The 24,787-nt window shown below is 45.5% G+C and overlaps 1 protein-coding gene across 3 annotated transcripts in view; it reads left to right on the top strand.

The window, feature by feature from the left end:
• CASTOR2 (cytosolic arginine sensor for mTORC1 subunit 2) overlaps positions 1–24,787 on the top strand; it is a 127,620-nt gene that overhangs the window by 89,492 nt on the left and 13,341 nt on the right. Inside the window, exon 3 of one of the 3 annotated variants that reach the window (XM_085078730.1) lies at positions 3,054–3,279. The exons of the other annotated variants lie outside the window; for them this stretch is intronic. Coding sequence (XP_084934856.1) covers positions 3,183–3,279 — 97 coding nt within the window. The 5' untranslated portion in view covers positions 3,054–3,182. The remainder of the gene's footprint in view (positions 1–3,053; positions 3,280–24,787) is intronic. 3 annotated transcript variants of the gene reach the window in all.

Below are 24,787 nucleotides of genomic sequence, written 5' to 3'. Positions count from 1 at the left end.
CTGGGCTTTTGGGCAGGGCACGGTAAGGGAAGAGCCAGCTCTGGGAACGCTCTCTCGTGGTTCGGACGCTGAGAGGAGAGGGTGCTCTCTCTCTTTGCTTTCCAGCTGCTACCAGTGGAAAATCCAACTGTGCCCTGTTTTTCTTTTCTCCTGGCTGGGTGAGCTTTGATTCAACTTTTTCTTACCACTGGGAAGGGCGCGTTTTCCCCGGGCTGCGTTTTCCCGCAGCTGCTGCCGGGAGAGTCCGGCTGCCTCTGCTGCCTGCCTCTGCCTTCTGCCGCACAAGACCGCGGCGTCTGCTGTGACTGCAGAAATCCTTGCTACCTCGCTGCTAGCCGGGAGGGAGCCAGTGCCTGACCCTGCCTCCTTGCTTTCTGCCGCTCCGAGCTGCCTGGCTGCCTGCTCTTCAGCCTGTCCGCCATCATCCAGCTGCCCGGGGCTGACCTGACCCTGCGCCACAGCGCCACCTGCAGCCGCTCAGGAGTCATCGCACCTGCCCTGCCCGGCCGGGAGCTCAACAGCGCCCCTGCTGCTTGCAACCGTGATTACACCACACGGGAGAAGGCTCAGCAGCTCACGAGTTATCTGCTATTGGTTTTCTGATTCTAGTTGTGGTTGCTATTGTTGTTATTGCTTGTTTATAGATACTAGTAAAGAACTGATATTCCTTTTTTCCCATACCTTTGCCTGAAAGCCCTTGATTTACAAAATTAAGTAATTCGGAGGGAGGGAAAGAAAAATCACATTCTTTGTTTCTAGGGGAGGGTTCAACCTCTCTTGGCAGACACCTGTCTTTCAAACCAAGACATCTTCCCACAGACTGACCAGCTTGGAAGGAGAAGGTAAAGCTGGGGAGCAGGGTTTTAGTCTGCAGCACTTTGTAAGCCTCCTTCTCTGGGACATCCATCATCTCCCTCAGTTCTTTCAGAACTTGTGTTTATCTGAAGGTGTCTGTTCTGTTTCTTTGCTTGAGAGCTTGTGCTGAGTTTCTGCTAAGCCCTGTCATGGGCCTACTTTTGCTTTTGATTGCCGGCAACATACAGTGAAGTTCCACTTTACACTTCTTTGATTATGTCTGAAGAAATGAATTTAAACTATTTTTGTCTCTACTTCTTTGATGTCCTTTACTTCTCATGTTGTGAAAGAAGACAGAATGCATTTTTGCTTCTATCCATAGTCTCTCTGGATTAGATGGAAATGTAAACTCATGGGGGCAAGACACACCTTTTGGAAACAAGTGCAGGGCCCTTTGGAGTACAGCTGTTTGTGCTCCATTTGGCGCAAATGATCAGTAAAAACTTAGATTAAAAACTTAGGTCATGCAAGCATTTGAAACCAAACTGCATGTTATATTAACTTACACTCAGCTGGTGAGGCATGCTGAACATCTTGATGGCTGCTTTTCTGCTTGCTCTCTTATTTTTTATAATTAGCACCTCACCTTCCTCTGCGGGGTTTTTTTTCCCCAGCTGGTATGTCCTGCAGGGTGGGCAGTAGAAGCCAGGCCACAGTGGTGCTTCTGGCTCAAGAATTGGCCCTTCCAGCCATCCTTTGGGCTGTCCTTGTTCTGCTTGAGGATCTCAAGGAGCTGCAGAAGTGACTTTGGGGTTGAAACCCTGCTGCCCCCACCCCCCCCTACTTTCAGAAAGAGAAGTAGTGGCTCTGACAGAAGAGTGAGTTTTCTGCCTGCTCCTAGCCAAGCAGCAATTGGTTCGGTGGGCTCCCACTGGGGCCAGCATTGGGCAGCCTACTCATCCAGTGCTCCTGTCCTGGCCCATGCTGCAGGGCTTTCACACTTGTTAAGTGGTTACTGCTTTGGCAGAGTTTAGATGAGCATTGCTTGCCCATTTTCTTTCATACAGACCAATCTGAAAAAAGCTTTTAACTAGTGTTATTTTCCATTATAGAATGTTTTAGGTTGGAAGGAACAGATCATCTTGTTCCTCTTTTTCTGCCTCTTTCAAAACATTTGCATTTCTGTTGATGAGGATTTGCAGTAATGCAGATAACTTTGATGCAGTCCAGGAGAGAGTAAACACACAGTGGGAGAAGTTAGTTTTTTAGAAATAATCACTTATTCCCCCTAATTTGAATGGGAAGCAATGTTTTACCAATCTTTTAAAACTGTCAGTTTAATTCTGTGTTTGTTACCAGTGTAAATTCTTGTCTCTGTTGCATTCTGGGCGATTTGCAAACAGAGAAGTTAATACATACTGTGCTCAGCTCAAGTAGGCAGGGGTCACTAGGTTAGCAAAATGTCAGCTCTCCTTACCTAGCCCAGGCAGGTTTTGGCATACCTGGAGTTGCAGGTGATGTTAGTGCAGTCTGAGAGATGCTTCTAGCAGTTTGTGTCATGAACTGTGCAATACATGTAATCAATAGGCTATTTAAGAAGCTGAAGGCTCTCTATTGCTGGATGATTTCAGATAATGCACTAAATACAATTGGGAATGATAAGGCTAACTGGTCCTGCCATAGACTGGCTGTATTTTACCTGAAGATCTTTCAACCGTGTTTTTTTGTCTGCATCATGTATATTACAGATGTACACAGATCTCATCACCAAACACAGACAGCAGTGCCCTCTGTGAGTGTAGGAAGAGGTGGTTATGCCCTGCAGATTCAGTTGTAAAAGCTAGGCATTAGGAGCAGGGCATATTGTTTCAGTCTTCTAGATGGAGAACTGGGATCCAGTGAGATGCTTTGCAAGATGATCTGTGGCAGACACTGATCCCAGCCCCCAAAGCTGGTATTCTGTGCCCCAAATGGAGCTCCTCTTTGCTGGAGGTTGTTTAAAAATACATGTCAGTGAAACAGAGCTCACCAGCCTCCTTGACTGAGTGCCCATAGCTAATCATGAGAGATTTCACAGTGAAGTCTTTCTGAGTGTCTGCTTGATTAATGCTTCATATTTTGCTGAACTGATACTTTTTATTTTATTCTTAAATTTAATATGTATTACTTATACAAGTTAAATATGTTTTAATTCCATCTTAAATCCAGTGGAGCAGTCTTTACAGTGGAGTTGGCTTTTTTTTTTTTTTTTTGCACAGCAGCAGCAGCATGTTTGCAGAGGCTCGTGCTTGGACATGCAGCTGTTTAGTAGGATTCTTCACAGTCCTGTTGTATGCACTTCCCTGGAAGTCTCTTAAAAGTAAGAAACCAAAGAGCCCAGAAACACCATGGAGCTGAACCTCAGTGCATTATGCCTCAAGGCTATGAGGGATAATCCTGCTGCTCTCCCAGGAGAGAGATTTGGTATGTCAGGCTGTTGCAAAGGTATGTGCAGAGAGGCTGGGTGGGAATGGGAATGCATGTTTGGGTCCACTGAGATGACCTTGTAGAGTCCAGCTGGTTTCCCTTGGCCAAAATTTGAGTATGTGTCAGAGTGAAACCTGACAAATTCACACAGTCTATATGCTGCTCCCTTCCTTTTAAATTAAGCATCCATTCCTTTCCCCCGGCAGGAAGACCCCCAGGCGCACTCCCATTGTGGCTGCGTTGTTTGGGGACAGGCTGTTTGCTGTGACTCCAGCACAGGTGCTGCAGCAGCAACTGCAGTCTGTTTTGGATAAACAGTGCCCCTCCATCTGTTCAACTGTGGATTCCTGAGGATGCCTTCCCCCCCCCCCCCGCCCTTTGCATACATGGATGAGGAAGTGTCTTGGCTTGAAAACAAACCAGTGGGAGATCACAAGTCAAGATTGAAATTAAAAAATAAGTGAAATAATACAAGGAAAAGCACTGACAAAGTCAGATACAACCTAACACCCTGTTAGGGTGGTAGTAGCAGTCCGACTGAAGTAGTCCAGTTGAAGCGGTGATCCTGTGAAGGTCTAGTCTCCAGCTGAAGATCCAGTGGTAGCTCTTGTCCTCTGGGAACCCAGTAGACAGGGCTAGCTCAGGCAGTCCCAAGGCCAGGTTATATCCAGGTGGGAACACCTGGCCCCTCCTTCTTGGGCAGAGCATCCCACAATGGGATAAGTCCATGAGTCACACAGTGGGTCCTTGATGGCCCATTGCCTGTCATCCGGGGTGGGTCATTAGCAGGTGATAGCAGCTAATGGCCCACAGCTGGTGGTAATAGAATACTTAACTACATCTATATTGCAACCTAGGACAGGAAGCTACTGCTATCCAAGTACAGCCACATTGAAGGGTTCATTAACAAGGGATTTAGCAGTTGTGCCATGTTTGCCTGCAGAGCTTTGATGTTGAGAAGGACACTCAACAGGAGCAACACCGCTATGGCCATATCATATTTATCCGAAGCATCTGGGGCTGGAGGCTCACCAGGGAGGAGCTTTGAAATGAACTAGGAGTCCTTCTCCTGAGAACCATGACCCTTTGTCTCAGTTAAATGCGTGTTTGCTATTTTTCAGTGCTGCAAGTAATCTGTTTTTGTAAAATCCCTTAGTGGTTTGTATAGAGAAAAAAATCTATGACAAATGCAAGTACACTTACTTCTTTTCGGACTTGTTTCTCTTAATATCTTCAGTCCTGAACAACAAATGGACTGCATTCTTTGTGGTGAGCTTGGACCACTTGCAGAGGAAGTTTCATGCATTCATGTCTTCACAGCTCAAAACAACTTCTTAAGCCAGCTTTTCCAGCAAATTTCCTCTTTGTGAAGTTAATTGTTGAAGATCACAATAGCTAGGTGGCAGAAGTCCACAAAACAAGGCAGCATTCCCCATGTAATAATATATCTTAGTATATTTGGTAAGTTTTTGTATGCTATTCCTTCTCCCCTAACTGCACCGCTTTAGTTCAGACCCAGCACTGTCATGCCAGCTGATTTTTTTTCTTCTCGCCTGCTTCATCTTTGTCCTGCTTTCTTGGGTTTTTGCTCATGTTTGCAGGAGCAGCCCTGCCAGGCTGTGCTTCCACACTGGGCTGCAATCACCACCTTCAGAGCGCCGCTGTCAGTAGTGGGGTCTGCTGTGTGGTGGAATGGCTGTGTGGTGGAAAGCCAAGAAGTCTCTCTCTGAGCTGACATAGCACTCTCCAAGCAGCTGCATTTGTTTGTGTTTTTTCCTTCTCCACTCTCCCAGGGTTGTTTTTGTTCCTGTGTGTGACACCAGTGAAGTGCGCAGCATGCCGCCTTCCCATCTAGGCATTCCGGGGTTTGGTTCATTTATAGGTCAGGAGAGCATGAGTGGCATTTCTACGTTTAGGGAGGTTGAAGAGAGAAACAACAGAAGGGAGCAGCTTGCTAGCAAATAAGAGATAATTTGTTAGATCATGTCTCTCGCTCTTCCTGGAATCAGCTCATTTGTTTTATAGGACCAGCATGAGAAAGGCAGAAGGTCCTGGGAGTGCTGTGTTTATCAGGGAATGCTGTGCTGGCATTGCAGAAGTACAGAGGGCCCTTACCTTTGCGGGTAGGGTGATATGATATGGGAGCTTGTGGTGTGCCTCTGAACTGATCTGTATTTCTGCATTCAGAGGCTGTGTGCCTGCTTTGGCTCTCTTTAGGTTCAGAGATAGGAAGTATAGGAAAGGAAACATTTCTGGCTTCTGGAAACTTTCTTCTCTTTTTCCTGTAGCACATAGTTTGGAAGCAAAAGTCTTTGTTGCTCTGCCAGCATGGCTGCTAAGAAGAAAAGATAAAAATATGCCAAAGAAGATTTTAAAGGCGCACCAACGAGCAGTGATCTTACCAACAGTTAAAAAAACTAGGTTTTTTAACTTCAGTTTTTCCTCAGCATCTCTTATGTAGTACTTCTCCCCCACCCTCTTATTTTTGTCTTCTGAGCTATCACTATGAGATAGAAAAAAAAGCCAGTATCGAGAAATTTAGTGTCTGCACAGAATCACAGCCTGTCCCTTTAAACTACAGAGAAGCCTTAGTGGAATTTCTATTCTGGGAATAGTACATTCTGTTTGAGGTTGGGCAAGAGAGAAGCGCTCACAGGCTTAATAGCAATATTTTTACTCTATTTGTTTTTTCTCTTAAGGATTTGCTTGCCTCATTTGACAGAAAGTGCAATTATTGATCAATCCCCCACTAAGGAGAAGATCTTGAATAAAAAGAGGGTGAGAGAAAGAAAAAAAAAACAAACAAAAAGCCCAAATGACAGTATTTGTAGCTGTAGTGCTGTTATATAATAGCCATTATGTAATGTTTCTTGGTTCCAACTAAAAATATACTGGAAGATAACTTCCAATTCATTGAAGCATTTAAATAGCATCATCTCAGGGTTTCTTGTTCTGTATTCAACCCCTTCTGCAGACACTGAGAAGAGCTTACAAGTCCTCTAGGTAGCACAGCAACTTGTTCTGTCTTTTATCCCTCTTCTTGTCCACACTTGTTTTTATTCTCCTAACTAGAGTTTTAGAAATGGTAAATCCTTCTTCTTGTCACCTCTCTGCACACCCCACTGACCATGCCATTGGTCCCCACAGCCTCTCTCCTAATGCTTTGTTCAGCTGAGCTTTAAATGTCCATGGCAGACACTGGGTTTCAGGAGAAGCTGAGCGTAAAGCATAGCAGGGATTAGATTTTGCAGCAGCCTTTGAAAACTTGACAGCTTCATAGGCAGTGTTTTACAGGAAGTTGTTCTCCTGTAGCTGAGCTGCAGCTAAAAGTAGTTTGCTTTTTCCATCCTTAAGCCTCCCCTTGAACTGCCAGCAGGACCTGCCATCGTGCCCAAATGCTCATTCCAGCTACAAGTGCAGAAATGAGCACCCCAAGGTGCCCATACCCAGCCCAGCTGTGACGCAGGCCATGGTTTGCCCTTACTCTCTGTAGCCCAGCAATCGATGTGGCTGTGCAGAACCTGGAGTATCATTTCCAGAGGTAGAGTGGGCAGCCAAGGCTGAGCAGTGCTGTGCGAAGGAAGTGCCTAGGCCAGGGATTGAGGGCAGTGGCAGCTTCTCAGGAGGGAAGCAGACATCACTCTGGTGCCCTACACATGGTGGGTGTGACAGCTGTGGTCCCCTAGACACGAGGGGTGCTGAAACTGACCCAAGGAGGAGCAGCTGGGAGGTAACCCAGACAGCAGCAGTGAGCTGCACCACTGATAGGGACTCTGCAAGGTTTCTTGATTTTGTCAAGAGAAGCCGAAATAGTCCTGGCTGGAAAAGTCCATGAGCAAATAACCTCTTCATATCCAGAATATCAGTCTTCACTGAGCCTTAAAACATTGTAAATAACACAGTGTATCACAGAATTGTGTGAGGGCTTTAATTAAATCTTCATGCTAGTACTGGGGGAGGGTAATAGACGTGTTATTACCAGAGGTGAAGCTGAGCTGCGATTGAAGCAGCTTCACACAGAGGGATTCAGAAAGTGGGATTTGGACTCCCATCTTGTGCTGTAATTGATGTAAAGCATTGCCATTTCTGTTCCTCATTATTGAGAAGTCATGGTGCTGTTCTGTACCTTAGCATTAAGACTGTGGTGCTAGTTATCAATGGCATAAATCTATATTCTGGTTTGTTACTGTAGTAGATGCATCCTGTTAATGAACAATGGCCAAGGAGGCTAACGGCTCCATTGCAGGCATAACAGGTGAGGAGAGGACAACTGTCCAAGCCCTCCGGGATAACTGTTTCAATCCCCAATGGGATCAGCAAGGGGTTCTGTTTTTCAGAAGCACAAAGGTTTAGTCTATCTTCAAGACTTAGAGTATTTGTTTTGCATTAATTTACCCAAGAAGCATCTTGTGATTGCATCCATGGAAGCATTATGTACATCACATGACACATTTTCTGTTGAAGGCACAGAAGAAGTCATTAGTACCTATGGTAGTTATTGTTGTTGCTATTGCTTTATTGCAGCAACAGAATGAAGTGGGAGTGCAGGTAACTCCTAGTTAAACTTGATTTCTTCTGCAGGAACAGAAATGTTGACAAACTAATGAGGGGAACCAGTGGCGCTGTGTGCATGCATTGGCTACCTCTCAGCTGCAATGACAAGGGCAGTTATGTTGTGTCAAGCTTTGATAAGGGGGAATCCTCAGAAGCAGAACTAAGATTTTACCCAAGTATTTTTGTCTGCTTGCTTTTAACTGAAGCAGCCTACTCTCTGCCACACAAATGTGCTTCATGTCCTAGCTCCTGGTGAGGTGAAGGAAGCCTTTCTGCTGGAAGATGCCTGCATAAGAAGGGCAGCGGGTACTGGATTAAAGCAGTGGATTAGGACATGGGAATCGTATGATGTGTGATCAGAAGTTTTAACCTGGTTGTGTGTCAATGCTTGTCTCTGGCAGTTGCTGAGTGATGTGGATACTTTACTCAAAACCACAGCAAATCAGGTGGGTGATAATTGTTTAGCACTCTGGGATACAGATCTAGGACTCTATAGACTCAGGCCAGCATGATTTGCTTCCTGTGGGGTAAGATATGGTGTACAGTGCTTATTAATTTATTTGTATAAAGACAGAGAGAGAGCCTATACAAAGGCTTTCTGCTGGGGTGTATGGGAGTAGAAACCACTCTCCATTTCCCTGTGTGTCAGATCACAGGTGGCAGACAGTTGGAGAGGAAAAATGTAAAAGCTGTGGAAAAAGAGGCAGTGGATTTAATACTGCCTTGCTGGTCCAGCCGAGCAGTCAGAGCAATACGCTCATTTTGGTGCGCTTCCCTTGGTGACATCACCAGCATATTAATTGAAGACGTCACCATACATTTTTTAGTGCCAGGAAAGAGCTGGAGGTCTGAAACGCTAAATAGGTAACAAGATCCACCATCCTGCACATGCTCCCCTGTGGCAGATGTACAGGGGCAGCCAGCATGAAGTAGATGCCAGACCATTGGCTGTCCTTGGAAAGCTGGAAACCATTGCACTGAAGGTCCTAAGTGTGCTTTTTATGGGGCCAGTCTGAGGAATTGGCTCTGCTGCATCATGGTTTTATATGCTTGATGCCTTAAGAATTTTTAGCTTTTATTCTTTATGTGTCTGTAGCTTTGGTGAAGTTCTGGGCTTCATATAAAATGCTAAAACCTCTGTTCCCAGCACCTTTTGCCAAAACAATTCCTCTGAATGAAAATCCAAGGACACGTTCACTGCCCTAGAGCCCCAAAATATGTAAACAACAGTGAACTGGGGGGGAGCAGGCTTGGGGTGGTTGACATCATCGCCTGAGGGTGTGATTGGAGAATTAACGCCCAATATGCTAATAGGACAGAACTTACAAAAGGTGGAGAGTTCGTGACCCGGTGTCCATTTTGGGTGGAGCCTTACGAGGGGCCTTTGTTTACCCTGAATGTACCTTAAAGGCCTTTAATGAATTTGTCTGCTTTTTACTCTCCTAACTTTGTCTTGACCGCTGTTTCAGGTACCCTGTTTTAGGCATCATGATTTTGGGCAAGATGTGTTGAGGAGAGCATTCATTACATTCTGAATAGGTACAAATAAAGCAGGCAGTACTGTATCAGTGATACTGCTGTGTGAGATTATTTATAACAGTGTTTCATCTGGAAGCTTTTACCAGCTCTTCGACTGGAAATCATCTGGGTTTGTTATTGTGCCTGTGTTTAAATTGTGCTTTCTTTTAAACATCCTTAGTCTACATCTTGCATTAAAAATCCTCCTAATTTTATGGCCAGAAGATGCCCTGGCTGTTCCTCCTGTACAACTGTTTCACCACCAGATATGCCATAGCCATTAAATTGATCCCTGCGGTGACCTGCATGTCTTTAAGCATTTAAATGACTTCTGTAAATTAGACTTTTAGGATTAGTCATCGTAGATTTGCAGCATCATTGGTGTGTTGCCAAGGACCCCAGTTTTGTCACCATGACTACTGCCACAGGGTTACTGAGAAACACAAACTGCGGGAAAGTATATTCACGTGCCAGAAGGTGAGTGGGTGAGCAGTGACGTTGCACCCACCGTGGCCAGGGGAGTGCATGGTTGTTTATACCCAGCACAGCCTGGAGGTGGGCCTCCAGAGGGAAGAAGATGCTATTATCCATCCAGGGAAAATTACCATCATACTTATTTCTTGTATTGTCACTTGCATATGTTCAATAAATAGTGTGCTTTGAGAAGATGGGGAGGTGTGTGCCTACTCTCCGAAATGCTCTTATCCTGTGGGGATTACCCCTTCCCAGGAAAGGTAGTCACCATAGGGTGTAAAGCTGCAGGAGAGCTGATCCTGTGATGAGTATTTGTAATGATAAAATCCCCTGGTACTGCCTACTGAGATGAGTGGTCATGTTTGGGAGTTTTTTTTAAACCTGCACACTGAAAAACACAATGCCATGGTTTGTCTCCAGTGGCGAATATACAACCCACCTCTTCGCTGCTATGGCTTCTTTAAATATATGCCTGCCTTGTGCAAGGGGAAGCTCCTTGCCCCTGTATTCATCTTCTTTTCTAGACCTTCGTCAGACATTTGGGAATTAACTCTTTAGAAACAGCACTTCTGGAAACTCTTTAAGTGCTATCTCTTCCAGTTTGGTGTTCTTCTATTGTTTGAAAACCCATCCTTGTAGCTCTCCTCCACCTCCTCCCACAGCATCTTCTTGGATGTCCAGCAGGTACACATGAGTTTACCTGGGGGCTCTTGAAGAGAATGTGCATTTGGTAGTATCACTTGGTATGTTTTTCCCTATACTGTGGATATTCGTGGCTCTTTCTCATGTAGTTCTCGTCAGCATCACCAGACTCATTCCATAGCGGCTCAGGACCAAAGCTGTCCTCCTGGCTGAACTTCCTGTCTTCTGGTACGTGTCCTGGACTCTCTTACTGAATCCTTCAACAAAACAGTGCCAGAAATCATCAGTTCACTGGCATCTCATGGAAGAAGGGTCCAAGTTTTGAAATGTCTTTTACAGTCCTTGGAGGGAGAAGGAAGTCCAGGGAACGGTTCTTAGCTCCCCATCAGCTCTATAGGCACTTTCTTATGCCCCAGGCAGGAGTGCTGATAAACAGGGTGCCCAGCAGTGTGCTTAGTGCCAGGCTGGAGCAGAGCCCCTTCTCAGAGAGTGTTTCTCTTCATGCGTGAATCTGCCTTTTCCATCTCACTCCATCCCATCCCTCTCCATCTCCTCTCACAAGAGCTCCTCACAGCTCTTTTAGCTGAGCATCTCTTAAGGCTGGCTGCCCTGTCTGAACGTGGGATCCTCCCTGTGTTGTTCCACCAGCTCTGGACCGCCAGCTTGCCATCTTGGCATGAATGCCTGAGTGGGTTTTTTGTTTTTGAAAGAGATTCTTTGAATTCAAAACAGCAAATTGCTGGCAGAGGCAGCTGATGGATTATGCTCTCTGAGAGCTCTGTGCCTGGGACTTGCTCTTCTGTGGTCCTTCCCTGACCTTCCAGAAACACTGCCAGAAACTTCTGTTGTGGGTTACAGATCAAAAATACATAATTAGAATGAGCCAATTTGCTGTGGTTAAAAAGGGGACAAACACTTCTGTTGCTAGCTCACACATGTGGCCTGAAGACAAACTGTCTGTCCTACAAGCCTGCTGCTCCCTGAAAATGGGGCTGGTCAGGAGGAGAGGGGATAGCTGTGTGCTTATATGTTCTCTAGAGGAGCATGTCTAGTGATGCACAGAACTACATTACACGTTTGTGTGCTAGTAGACCATCAGAACCCAGCTGCTTCCTCCATTTGGAGGCTTCCCACTTAAACCATTCTGGTTTCCCTCTTATATTTTGTTTTCATCTCTAATTTCCCTCAAAGAAGTCATCAGTGAGTTCTTTTACCACTCTCCTTCCCCTGAGCAAAACTGCTTTTGCAGGGTATTTTCACTTAGGCAGTAAAGTGCTTGTTCAAGGTCTGTGTGGGGGACTAAATGCTATTTGCTTTCCAGTGTCAGTCCCTTTCAATATTTGTATTTATCTCATCTCTTCTGGAGAAATAGGAAAAATACATTTTCACTTCAGAGCCATCTTGACATAAGTGAATTTTTTGCATGTTTCTTCCAAGGCTGTTTGCAATGATCCCAGGGTTAAGGGAGTGGAAATAAAGACATAAAATCCTGAGCTATTGTAATGCTCTTCAGGTGAACTGGCTGTCTCCAAAGTACACTGCCTGGTGTTGAAAGCACCTCATTTTTAATTACTATTAATGCTGCTGTTTTGGTGACACTTAGCACTGGATTACTCAAAAGCCTGGCTGTCTCAGGAACACCAATGTTATCCATAGGCAATGCAGAGAGAACTCAGGTTTTGCCAAGCTTCATCCAGCTATGCAGAGAAGAAACCATTATGTGTCCTGTTTGCTTCATTTGCTGTTAACCCTTCTATCCTGGTTGGTTTTATCTAGCCTGTGTTCCACCTCCATCTCTCTGTATCCTGACAAAGGAAGCGCTGTGATGAAATGTTAATACTCAGATTCTAGCAGTGAGCAGCAGCTCCTGTTGTGTAATGTTCCTTGTCACGGGCTGCAGTAGTCGGTGGCTGGGGCAGGCTGCCTTCCCTTCCCTCCCCATGCTGGCCACTCTGCAGGCCTCACCATGGCTCTGGCACTGGGCATGGCTTCTGCCTTCCCTCCCTGCCAGCACTAAATGCCTGGTGCTCTATCTCTGATGCTCTTTATCGGCTCCAGCTTTGTTCAGTTGTATAATTCTCTCCATGCCTTATCAGATTAGCTGATGTCAAAGTGTTAAGAGCATCAGCACCTCAAAGAGTTTTGCAGTATCTTGTCTTGGCCTCAGATTAAATGCAGACATAATAATAATAGTAAATAGAATATAGAATAATAGAAAACTGTTTGGATAGAGATGGTTTTCTTTTCTCCCTGGATTAATTATAGAAGCATGGAGACCTGTTGAAAAGGAGCAGGTTTTTCTCAGGTAGTTGCTTTAATCCTAGCTGTGTCTCTGATATATGACTGTTTTATGGGTTTGTGTTCAGGAGCAGTAGAGAAAGCCACCATGTCCAACACCAATGGCCACATGTGCTTCCCCAGGTCATGGGAAGAGAAAGGGATTCCTGTTTGTCCCTGTGGTTGGGAAACAAGGCCCATCTGAGCAATATCTCATTTCTCCTGTATATTTGGAGATGTGATTTGTGTTAAGAAGGGCTGTGAAAGAGGTTACACTGGAGCCAACCACAGTCATGCTTCCGTCTCTCCCTCCCTCCCTCCTTCTAGGAGAGCAATAGTAAGGCATGCTGCAGGTATGTGACCGCTATGTCAGTACATCGGAAATAATGAGATCTTCCTGTTCCTAATAGTGGCAGGAATAATCAGACCAGTATCTTCATAACATCCCAAATGACAAAGGTATGTGTGCTGCTGAAGACCATAGATGGAGATAGCCACCCAGCCCCTGTGGGTGCACTCCTCTGAAGGGAGCTGGTCCTGAGCCTGGTCACAGACCTGGACACAGCCCTAACCAAGCTGATGTCTGCCTGAAGTGGCCAAGTTTGCACCTTGTGCGCTCCCACCTCACACAGGGAGGATCTGTTTACAGAGTACTTTTGCCTTGCTTGGAGTGCTGGGTACAGCAGAAAATAGGCTTATAGTATAACTAGGGAGATATATTTACTTCTAGACAGAAAAAGTGTGCTCTGCTTTCCATATTCAGGCCATATACCCATTCCCAGGATGTAGTCTTAGCCCCTCCAGCTCCCTCTGTCCACCATTTGCCTGATTGCAAAAGCATCCAACAGCCACATTCACACTGTAGCTTGGGATCAGCCAGTGCCAGGCGTTGACTTTTATATCCAAAAAGATTTATTGTTATTCCTACTTGCTCTCACCCTTCCCTCACCATCTCCCTTAAAATTCCACCCCCACCTCGGCTTGCTGAATAATTCCAAGGTGCTAATTGCCCCGCACTGCAGCTGATCCATTGACCTGGAACACAAACAGTCTCAAGGTAAATTTTCTGTCTGAGCCAGTCTGGGGCTTGCACAAGTGCTGTTTGTTTCCTTGTTTTTTAATTTCCTGCAAAGAAAAGCTTTTGTGTTGCTCTCGACAAGATGCCTGTGCCTCTGCCTCAGCCAGTGACTGCTCTGAAGGCCACATGGTGCTTGAGGAAAATTGACACCAACAGTCCCCAATTCTCTGTAATTGAAGTCTGTGGGTGGAAATTGATAATCCTGCTCAGTCATATTGTGTCCCTCTATCCAAACTGTTAGCCTGGTCCTTGAGGTATCAGGTGACTTCTTTGCCCGTCTTTACTCCTGCATTTGGGATAGACTGGGAGCAACTCAGACTCTTTGTCCAGTTATAAAAATACTTGTTCTGCTAGATAAATACTTGGAGGTAGAGGTTGCTAGGGTTGCACATCTCTGAGGATTCAGACATCCCTGTCTGTAGCAGCTGCCCACAAAATCCAGCACTGGGTCAGGTACTGGCCGCTGGGAAGTGCATCCTGCACAGCAGAGAGTTAATTTTCCAATGACAATAGCTTCCAGCAGCCTCAGCAGAAGCTGTGCCTTTGCAGGGTTTGATCCAAGGGGCGGGGGTGTGGGATGATGTAATGTTACCAACTCCCCCCGCTGGTGGGAGGAGGTGAGGTGGAAAATAAACTCATCTGCATTCATTTCTCTCCCCAGCTTGTATGCACTGGTTCGGTTTACCTCGAGGACTTGCTTTTGTATTTTCAAATAAAATCAGTGGTTGTTTTTCTTACCAGGGTAAGGCTGGTGTGGCAGAACTGGCGGAGAGTAGGATGGGGCCAAAGGGAGCACTCAGCCCGGTGCTCACAAGGCTGTGCCCTTCGTGCACGCCTTCAGGGCAGGGGCAGGATGAGCTTTGCAATCCCATTTCTGGAGGCAGTCTTGTCTGCAGGTGGTGTGTGTGTATAAGTAGAAATGAGTAGCAGTTGTCTACCCCTGAATCGTAAGCAGATTTGAAAAATTAAATTTAACACTTATCTCCCTCCAGAAAGGCAACCTTTGGATGAAATGCTGCAGCCTGGCTGAGTCAGAAGGGAAGGACAGCTCTAAGGTGGCATGTAGCCAGGTGGGGGGTGGGAGGGGAGAGGGAGTCATTTGCATTATTTGTGGTCCTTGCCTCTTTCCAGGCTAGCTGGTAGATCCTGTCCCTCTGGCAGAGCTATTGCTTTGGCAGGAGGGAAAGGCTCACTTCCACTAGCATCTCTCACACCATGCCTTTGAAGGGGTGCTGGCTGGAGTGACTCAGCTATTGCTTTAAGGGCTTCATCTGTAGAAAAGGAAGATCTGCCTGAGTGAATGTGTGCAGCCCTTACAACTGTATACTTGGCTTTTCAGAAAAGGCAGATTGATGACACCCCTGGAATAATTTGGCACCTCCCAGCCAAGAAAGGATTTTCCCAGTTCAAACACAGTACTGAATACCCTCTCTGTCCATCCACAATTTCACAGGTAGAGTAGGAAAACGGGAGTAGAAAGACATCGCACAAATTGGAAACTGAGCTACTGTGAATCCTTTTCCCAATACTACCCCATGTCACCTGTGGGCAGGCATGGTCAGGGGATGGGAACACATCAGAGGTGAGCTGGCCTGCACAACTGGCAGCTGGAAAGGGTCTTGGTTTTTTATGGTGATGGGCTCAGATGACAAGAGGACAACAGGTGTAATTCTTGTGGTGGCGACAGGCTGGGTAGCCAGCACTCCCAAGTTTCTCTCTGATTTGTCCACAGACAGGCAAATGTCTGCACTGTCCTGAAAGTCCATTTTAAACTGATGTAATTATTTGGGTGGTGCTATGGATCCATTCTGTAGTTTCAGAGCAAGATGGGAACACCCCAAAAATGGACCTGTGTGATTGTCTGTCATTGGATGCTATTGGATGCCTATGGTCTGACTCAGTGTGGGGAGTATTGTGTATCCAGAACATCTCCAGGAGGGAACATCTCCAGAACTTCTCCTCCAGATCCTTTAACTTGAATGAGGGCAGGCAGGCATTTAGCAAAACAGCTTCCAAAGTTGGAGATCTTGATGTTTTCATGCAAATGTAATGAATGTTAAAATGGCATTTCTTATTCATTTCCCTGCCTGAGGCCTGCCCATGGTTCTGGACATAACCCAGGATGTACACAGGACTGTCACTGTAGCAGAGCACAGGCCAGCAGCAGCACTTCCAGGAACAACAGTCTTGTGTACCCACCCAGGATTCAGGTTCACCTGGCTTTTCTGCTTGCCACAGCCTTCATGTCAGGCCCAGATGAAGGACCGCAGACAGTCTGGAAGGCTTCCACAAGGCCAGGGGAAAATTGTAATAGCGGCAAAATCCCTGCAAAAGCCCATGCGTACACACATCGGATACTAAGTACTTCAGCCAGGGAAGGGAAAGGAACAGGCACTTGAATTCTTGTGGGTCTTCAGAGATTTGTACTGGATGCTTCTGGTGAAGCAGCTTCAGCTGCAGCAGGTCTCATAGATGTGGAGAAGAACACACCACTGTTTGGGTATATGGTTAGTGCAGGAGATGCAGAGACTCGAGGGGGTGTTTCTAGCCTCTGCCTGTAGCAGTGCAGCACTTGGTATTTATTGAGTTCAGCTCTTTGTTGAGTCAGCACAGGGATGCTAATTATTTTCTTGACAGTGGGGAAGCTGAGGTTTGGTGTTAAATATGCTGATTTTAAAGGAAATACATTGTGTTTCACATGGCTGAATATCTCTCTCCTGCAAGGGAAACTTGCATTGCAAACACGTTCTTTTCCCTTTGGGAAATTCTGGCTTTTCTTTAATCCAACTACTGTCCAGTTGAAAATGAAAAAAGTCACGTGTTTTGGGTTTAGGTTGGAGCCTAATGGAGAGAGAAAAAGCAACTGCTTGGATTTGTGCAGCCATTGCTGGTTTTCACACTTCAGAGGGATAGGAGAGGCATGGACACTCCTCACCTCACTGTCACAGCCACTGCTGGGGATGGCACTGAGGTGCCACCCTGCTGCAGACACCAGAAGTTTTGGGAAAACAGCATGAAACAGAAATATCAGCACACAAGTAAAGCAGAGCTGCTTCCTTTAAGTGCACAAGGGTAGCTGTCCAGATCACGCCTCCTGAACTTAGTTTTGGTTCTGTTACTGTAACACCCAAGAGCCATGGTGCTCTGTGATGCCAATATTTCACATACTTATTTAGTGCAAGAGAGAAGGACTTCAGCAACCAAATATGAATGTGAAAGGGAAGCACGGTTATGGGAGAGGATGTGACGTGCTCAAGGTCACCTCTCAAGCTAGTGACAGAGTAAGGCAGGTGAGTCATATCTTGTGGGACCAGACCACTGCACCCATTTGCAGCCATTGCCATTGCCCCAATGTTCCTGCACATTGTCTCTGTCTGGCAGGGACAAGGCACCTGTGAAACAACCTGCTGATCTACGTAAACATCAAGCCAGAAGCCAGCTGGGCAAGGAATATAAAAAAGTCTGGAAGAAAGAGAGAAGGGCTGAACAGAAATGGTGCATTTTCTGAATGCAGCACATTTCTTGCCTCTGCTTCTTACAGTCAGCAAGAGCAGCAGAGAGTATTAACCTGGCTCTTGCTGCTTTTTGCATTCACAACAGACTCCAACAATAATATTCACTTTATTTTAGCTCTTCTCCAGAAATGGGCTTTTCAGGTTCTTCTGCTTGCCTGTATTCAGGCAATAGAGAGATTCTGAGCAGCTTACATTAGGTAAAAGTCACTGGTTTGCCCAGTCACAGTGGTGTACCAGGCATATTTGATTGCTGGAACTAGCCCAAATTCCTGTCTGCACCCTTAACTGGGATATGGATGGGAACGAGCAGGGGACTTCAGAGGTGTAAATAGATTAGTCAGCCACATGGCGTCATCTCTGCTCTGGAGCTAGCATAAATACATTCCCAATTCTGCTGTTTTTAGCAGACTAGCTTCTAAACTTTCTAGGATGGTGCCACACCTCAGGATCTACCTCATCTCGTTCCTCAAAATCCACAAAGACCATGCCAGCCAAGGTAGGGATCCCTGTAGGGTCTAGTGAGAAAGTGGTGCCTGTGTTCCCAGACAGGTAAAGAGAAGCAACATCAGACTGTCCTCCTTCATCATCCCAGGACATGGACATTGTGCCCAGGATATCTTTGTGATTGTATCATTAGTGGTAAAAATACAGACTTCTCCATCTTTAAACGTGACACCTCCAGTGCTGTCAGACTTTCCTATCTCATGCAGAAATGTGGGCAGATGTATAAAAGTGGAGAAGCTTTACAGCAGTGTAGTGTCCCCTAAATTTTTTTATAAAGGCCTTGCTTGGGAGCTGCTGGATCATAGCACCTGCAGAAATAGTTGAGGTCTGGGGGACAGCGGATGGTCCGGTTTAAGAAGAGTGGGTACTTTACATAAAAAGTTTCCATCTGTTTCAGAATATTCACTTGCCCCTGCAAATTGTTTGCAGGGACAGTGAAGCTTCAGTGAAGATAGCTGAGCTGATACAGTGTCTGCTGTAGCTCCTGAGGTGGCTGTAAATACCAGTACCAAATCCCTTGATATGTCTGCTTAGGGGTCATTTCTCTCTCTTTGAAAACAAGGGCTTGAAAAAATGCCTTAGGTGACCTCAGTGCTCTTTGAAGCAGTTTTTTGAGCCTACTAATTTTTATTAAATAAAGGTGGGATCAATGTGTTTACCATTTCCTTACAGTAAAGGGCTTAGAAGACTCACCTGTGTGTGACTAATAACAGCGGTTTCCATTAAATGGACATAGGATGCAGAGTTGCATGTAATTCCCTGTGTATGTCATTTTTCCTATTCACATGAATAGTTGAAAATTCAAACCGGTTATCATACTGCATAGAGCTTAAATTGAATTGTCAGGACAACATGAGAAAATTGCACTGGATACATTCACCCATTCTAGCATGAATAGCCTTTAGAGTTAATTACTCCATACATTGAAAGAAAACCTGTAACAGCAGACAAGGACTAGTACAAGATAAATGTCATGCAAGAAGTGAGGGAAGATGCACTGCTCAAAGTTGCTTTGGGAACAGTCCTGGGAGATGTGGGTTTGGGCAGAGCTTGTTTGCACTGGATGCTCTGAGACAGCTGCTCAGAGCTCAGGGAGTGAGACTTTGACAGGTTCAGGGTGCTTGCTTTTCCGTAGAGGGCATTCTTGTTTGCTTACTTCTTGTTTTCATTTTCTTTCTTTTCTTCTGTCTGTTTGTCTGTCTTTTATGGTCTTAATAGTGGAAATTGAGAAACCTTTGCTTTTCAAACCTACCTGATCATCCCTGGAATAGGACTAGCACGAACAGCTTCCTCCCTCAGTGACAAAGCAAAGATGCTCAAAGAGGCCAGAACAAAACTTCCCAGTCCCTCCCATTTTACCCTGTCTTTAGACATCCAAATCTTTGTGCAGAAATTTTCCATGCTGGTTTGAGTTAGCTGTGGAATACTTCAGTTGTGAGACGTATATAAACCTCAGCTGAACAGGTCAGCTGGTTCTTGAGAGCAAGATTTAGAAGAAATAGGGTGTTTGTAGGGTAGGAAACTGAGGCACAGAAACATTGAGGCCAGATATATAAAATGGCAAGCTGTTACTTCTTCACTGCAGAGTGTGTGAGTTTATGAATCTAACAATGTTCTTTTGACAGGTGTGTGAGTGGGTTAATACCTAAACAGGAAAATGAGATAGCGGGTTTCACAGGTTCCCTGTTGAGGGTATTTGGAATAAAAAAACCCTCTTAGTTTTGCATGCTCTGTTAGGAGAAAGTGTCAGAAACACATAAGCACACAGTTAGAGACAGCAAGGTTCCTTGGCTGTGGATCCAGTCCTGCAGAGGTGCCCATGCAGATGCCCAGGTGCATCAGGAGCAAATCTGAGATGCACAAAGAGCAATAAAAGATATAGAAATTAAAGTTTGAGTCTACTAATTTTTATAAAATAAAGGTGAAATGAATGTGTTTATCTTTCCCTCCAATAAAGAGTTTAGAGGTCTCCCTTGTCTTCTGTCCCTGTCGCTGCTATTCTGCAGAAACCTGCTGTCCCATTTGCTGGTAGCACTTGGTATCTAATGAACATGTTGAGGTTCAGAAATCCTGCCATCACTGGATGAGATGTCTTGCTGCCAGCTCATGGGTCTGAGCCTAAGCGTGCTGCACGGTGCTGCACATGGTGCTGGAGGCACTGCACTCCTCATGTTGCAAGTCATGTTTGCAGGGCTGACTTCTGTTCCTGTGTCTGGCAGAGCATCTCTGGTTGCCCAGAGAGGTGGTGGGTGCCCCATCCCTGGACACATTCAAGGTTGGGTTGCATGGGGCTTGGAGCAAACTGCTCTAGTTGAAGACATCCCTACCCATTGCAGGAAGGTTGCACTAGATGGCTGTAAAGGTCCCCTCCCATCCAAACCATTCTCTGATTCTCCGATCACCTGCAGTATTGTCTTCTGAGGAGGGTGACAACTGACCAAACCGTTAACATAAATGGAAAAAATTGCAAAAGCTACTTGGTCGTGAATGTGCTGACCTCTCCCCAGGATGAGCTCAAGCTTGTTGGCATGTGAGATGATTTCAGCTGGGTTGGAGCTGTGGGCTTTTCTTCCTCCTCTTGTGCACATAAGCATTAACTTTTTGGACCTAATCATCATGTTCCCCACTGAGAAGCTAAGTGACAAGCTTTCATCTTTCTTGGCTATTGTGCTTAGATAAGTCCCTTGATGTGAGAGTGCTCTGTGGCACTCAGATCAAATTCACAGCAAGTACTTTCTGCCTGGCAGCTGCCTCTCTCTGTGCTGCAAATTGCCACAGGATCTTGCTTAGAATTTATGTGGCAGCAAAAATCTTTGCTCAGAGTTATTAAGTGTGAAGCTGACAGCCTGGGTTTGAGGCCAAAAGAAAGGCTATTTGCATCCTTTGAAAAGTTAGGATTTGCAGTGAGACATCCCCAGGATGCTTTTGCTGCCCTTGTGGGGTCCTGTGGAGGAGCCAGCAGTGCTGGATCACTGGCTTGTCCATGCAGCAGAGCAGAGCAAGGAATGTGGCATTCTGCAGGAAAAACTTCTGTGCTTCCAGAGTAGCAAGGACCAGAGCACACAACAGTAGCTATCAGACCAACTTCAGAGCTCTTTCTGGGTTTTAGCACACTATAGAAACTGATAAATAAATATCTTTATCCTGCTTTAACCCCTTTCACACAGCTTTGTGGAAGTGAGAGGAAAAGAGTACTCAATTTCCCAACTTTAAAGGAATATTCACTTCACCTGATTTCTCAAAAGAAATCCACCCATTCTCTCCTCTGGATTTAGAGCTCATGTGGCCAGTTTCCATAGTGCCTGCAAGAACAGAATTTTCCTAAAATGTTTCCTGAGCAGAGATATCCAGGTCAAACACATATGCTTTATGCAGATGGTAGGGGAACCACACTAGTTGGGTGTTGGCAGTGGGCCCTGGGCATCCCAGCTCCATGCTGATGGTTGGGGCATGGCATGCTCTTGCACAGCAGCACCCACCCTGCAGCACCTAGTGGTCTCTACAGCCCCTCCAGCATGGTGAGGCTGAGAGAGAAGTCAGAGATGCCTAGGCTTTGGATCAGGCTTTACAACCTCAGATAATCCCTCACTTCATTTTAAGATGGGATTTTAAAACTGCAGAGCAATGAAAAGCTCCGACTGGAGAGTGGGAAGAGAACACTTTAATAAAGATCCTATGAAATATATATATACACGTAAACTGTATTGCCACTTGGTGGCATTGGGCAACAGCTCTCCCAATTTATCATCACTTTTGCAGTTGGCAGTGCTTTCATTTTTAATGACTTACCATTAGGGTCCTGCTATTGCAGGAGCCTTTTTCTCCATCTTTTTAATGCAAGCTGGAGTCTAGCTGCCATTTTTGCATAGGGAGGCTATAAAAGATGCAATAAATATAGTGTAAGGTTTCTAAAGCTGGAAGGCTGGTCAGAAAATCCACAATATTTTTTAATTTCATTATTTTTTAATACTTGGAGTTAGCTGTGGCTGCAAGCATAAGTCTCATAATGATGAATCAAATGAGTGATTGATTCATTCGGAGTACCAGAACAAACCAGGGAGTAGCACATCACTCAGAGCACTCCACTGTAATGCAAGAATTTTTGTATTGAGTGAAGATAAGTGTTTAGGAGGTGATGCAACATGCCACACCAAAGGAACAAACCAGCTGAGTGTCTTCATTTCTCTCCAAGCTTTATGATAAATCCATCATTTACCTGCAGTTTCACCTGGAAGCTGAGAGGTGTCCTGAAGTGGGTATCTGATTGCTGGAGAGTTGGAAGAATCCACAGAAAACAGCTCACATGGTGTCTTTGTGGAGGAAGGGGGTCAGCAGCATGTTGCACAGGACTCACCCAGCTATCGGTGTGAGTAGGTGAAATGCATTTCTGCTGTGGAACTGTGCATTTTCCAGTTATTTCACGCTTAACTATAGCATTTTCATGAGAAATGTGAACCCATTTAAACTAGGTACAGGAAGGGAAAAAAAGTTCTCGTGGTGTTGCCCATTCTCAGAGCATTTTGCACATTTACCAGTGTTCTTTTGGAGAGGTAGGGCTCTCTCATAGTGCTGTGGCTTCTGCTATGCAGGGTGTGTGAGACTGAGGGGTCCTCAGGGTGGAAAATGTAGGCAGAAAAAAAGTTGTTTTCCTAATGTTGTGCAGACCGACACTGTCAGACTGACTCTTTGGTCAGGATTGTAAACCAAGAGAGCTTCCTTCCCTTCTTTCTGTGACTTACTTGGCTGCTTGCAAAGACCCATGAATCTCATCATCATCCCAGCATCCTCCCAAGGGTATTGTAGGAATGTCACATGGAGCACCAGCTCACAGTACCTGCGGCATTGCATAGTGCTCTAGTGGCAGCAGTTCAGTCCTTATTTGGGTTTCAGCCAATGTTTGTTGTCCTCCTTGGAAATGGTATTGATTATTGGAGCTCTGGAGCCAATTATGGCCGATACGGTAGTCACCACCTCACATCCCAGGATGACATGTTCCATGGAGGCTGCTCTGCTTCAACTGGGGCTACCAAATGGGCCGGTGAGGCTCTGGACAGATCCCATACCTTCCTTGTAAATCACCTGTGCTGTGAGTAAGCAGTTACTCACACCCTAAATGTTATTTTACATGTTGGCTGGGTATGGTTTACTTAGGGACTGGCATTAGTTTGATACCTGTGCCAATGGAGAGCAGCCCCACAGGCTTTTGGAGCCTACCAGCACTCTCAGTACCCAGCATTGCATTGCCAGGGAAAATCTTCCTGGACTGTCACAATGATCATACCTTGTTGAGGCTGGTGCAGTTCCATGCCAGAGACCATGGATGGAATGACAGCTTCAGTCTGGAAACCTGCTCTTCCAGACTGTGGGAGCTCTCATATTGGGCAGCAAGTGATGATTATGGAGCCTGCAGGCAGCTGAACTGCTCCTGGTGCCTGCTACTAGCAACTCAGCAAAGCCTTACACAGCAAAACCAGAAAAATCTTAAGGCTTCAACCTGATGAAAGGTCAAAATGAAAACACTAATTATAATAAAGCCCGAATCTGTGTCCTTTTAGAGGTCTTTCTCTGTCAGAGTTGAGATGTCCCCCATGATCAGAAGTGGGAGTGACTGCGCTCTGATAAACCAGTTGCAAGAGGTTCTTGAGAGCCCAGCAGAGAGATTTCTGCCTAATAGAAAGACAAGGGATGTGACAGTACTGGAGCTGTGGGGGCCCAGAGCTCTGCTTTCCTGTGGAGAAAGTGGTGGTAGTGGTGAGTTGGTACTGAAACATGGGCAATTCCTCATTTTGCTCTTTATTTATTACCTTGTTCTGCCTCATTGAGTCGGCACTAATGTTACAACTGGTGGTTTTGGCTCTCCTTGGGTTTACAGCATTCAACAGCTTCCTGGGCAAAGCCATTCCACATGGCTTATTTAACACTATTTAGATGAATTTGTTGAGCCTTCAGCCTGGGTTTGTTTCATTAAAATTTGGGCTGTACTTTTCCATCTGGCTGCCTAGGGGAAACTATGTCAAAAATTGGTATTTCAGTCACTTCCTATGTATATTTTTCCAAGTTAATTAAATCATGAGAAGCAGGTTACTTAAGGAAATGCAGTGGCCCCTGTCACACTTTGTAGGGCCTGTTAAACACATAAACCCAAAAATTATTAACATTTCTGAGTAATTACAAGTGCAATGAGCAAATCAGCCTTCCTTCCCCTGAGGAAGAGCTTGATGAGGTCTTCTTGGGGCAGTTCAACCAGCACAGCTGCTGTGGAGTGAAATGGGATGTCCTGAATGTCCAGAATACCTCTGTTCACCATTAAATACTACACCTTCCATCTTATCCCTGGCCCAAAATGATTTAAACTTGTATTTAAAGAACTGCAATCCACCTCACCTCTACAAAGCAGGAATGTAATCTACTCTGTCTATAGAAAGGGAAATGAGTTGTGATCTCACTGCCAATAGTGAGTCATTAGTGGACTTGGGCACACCTGGGATGTGCCCACTGCAGGTGGGATCAGTTGGTGAGAACAGGGCCCTGAAATATATGTAGCTCAGCAGCAGTTGTTTTGAGCTCTAGCTTCTCCATGCCAGGTGAAGCTTGGGTTTGGAGGTGCTTTTCTGATGCCAAGGGCTGATGAGACAATGGTATTTTGCTGCAAGAATTTGCTGCGAGCAACTTGAACTGGTCTCTCTGACGTAACATGCGGTTGATTAATGCACAAACTTACCCCTCTCCCTGGTGTCTAGTTTTCATTCCGTATAAGCCCTGATTATTAAAAAAGAAACATTGGTTTATGAAGCTAAACATCAAAATACAGAAGCAGGACCCTCAGTATCCCCATTGTTTGCAGTGTGTTTGCTCAGGTCTGTTTTCATGCCACACACAATTGAGGTTATTGAGGAAAGCAAAATGAATAGTGTTTGTTACTCAGTTCATTTTGGGTTTTCAGTGCTGTCAGTGTCTCAGGGAA

Source organism: Lichenostomus cassidix, chromosome 19, assembly GCF_008360975.1.
Source record: "Lichenostomus cassidix isolate B80296 chromosome 19, HeHo_3.0, whole genome shotgun sequence".
Taxonomy (NCBI): domain Eukaryota; kingdom Metazoa; phylum Chordata; class Aves; order Passeriformes; family Meliphagidae; genus Lichenostomus; species Lichenostomus cassidix.
This window is presented reverse-complemented; position numbering and strand designations above follow the sequence as displayed.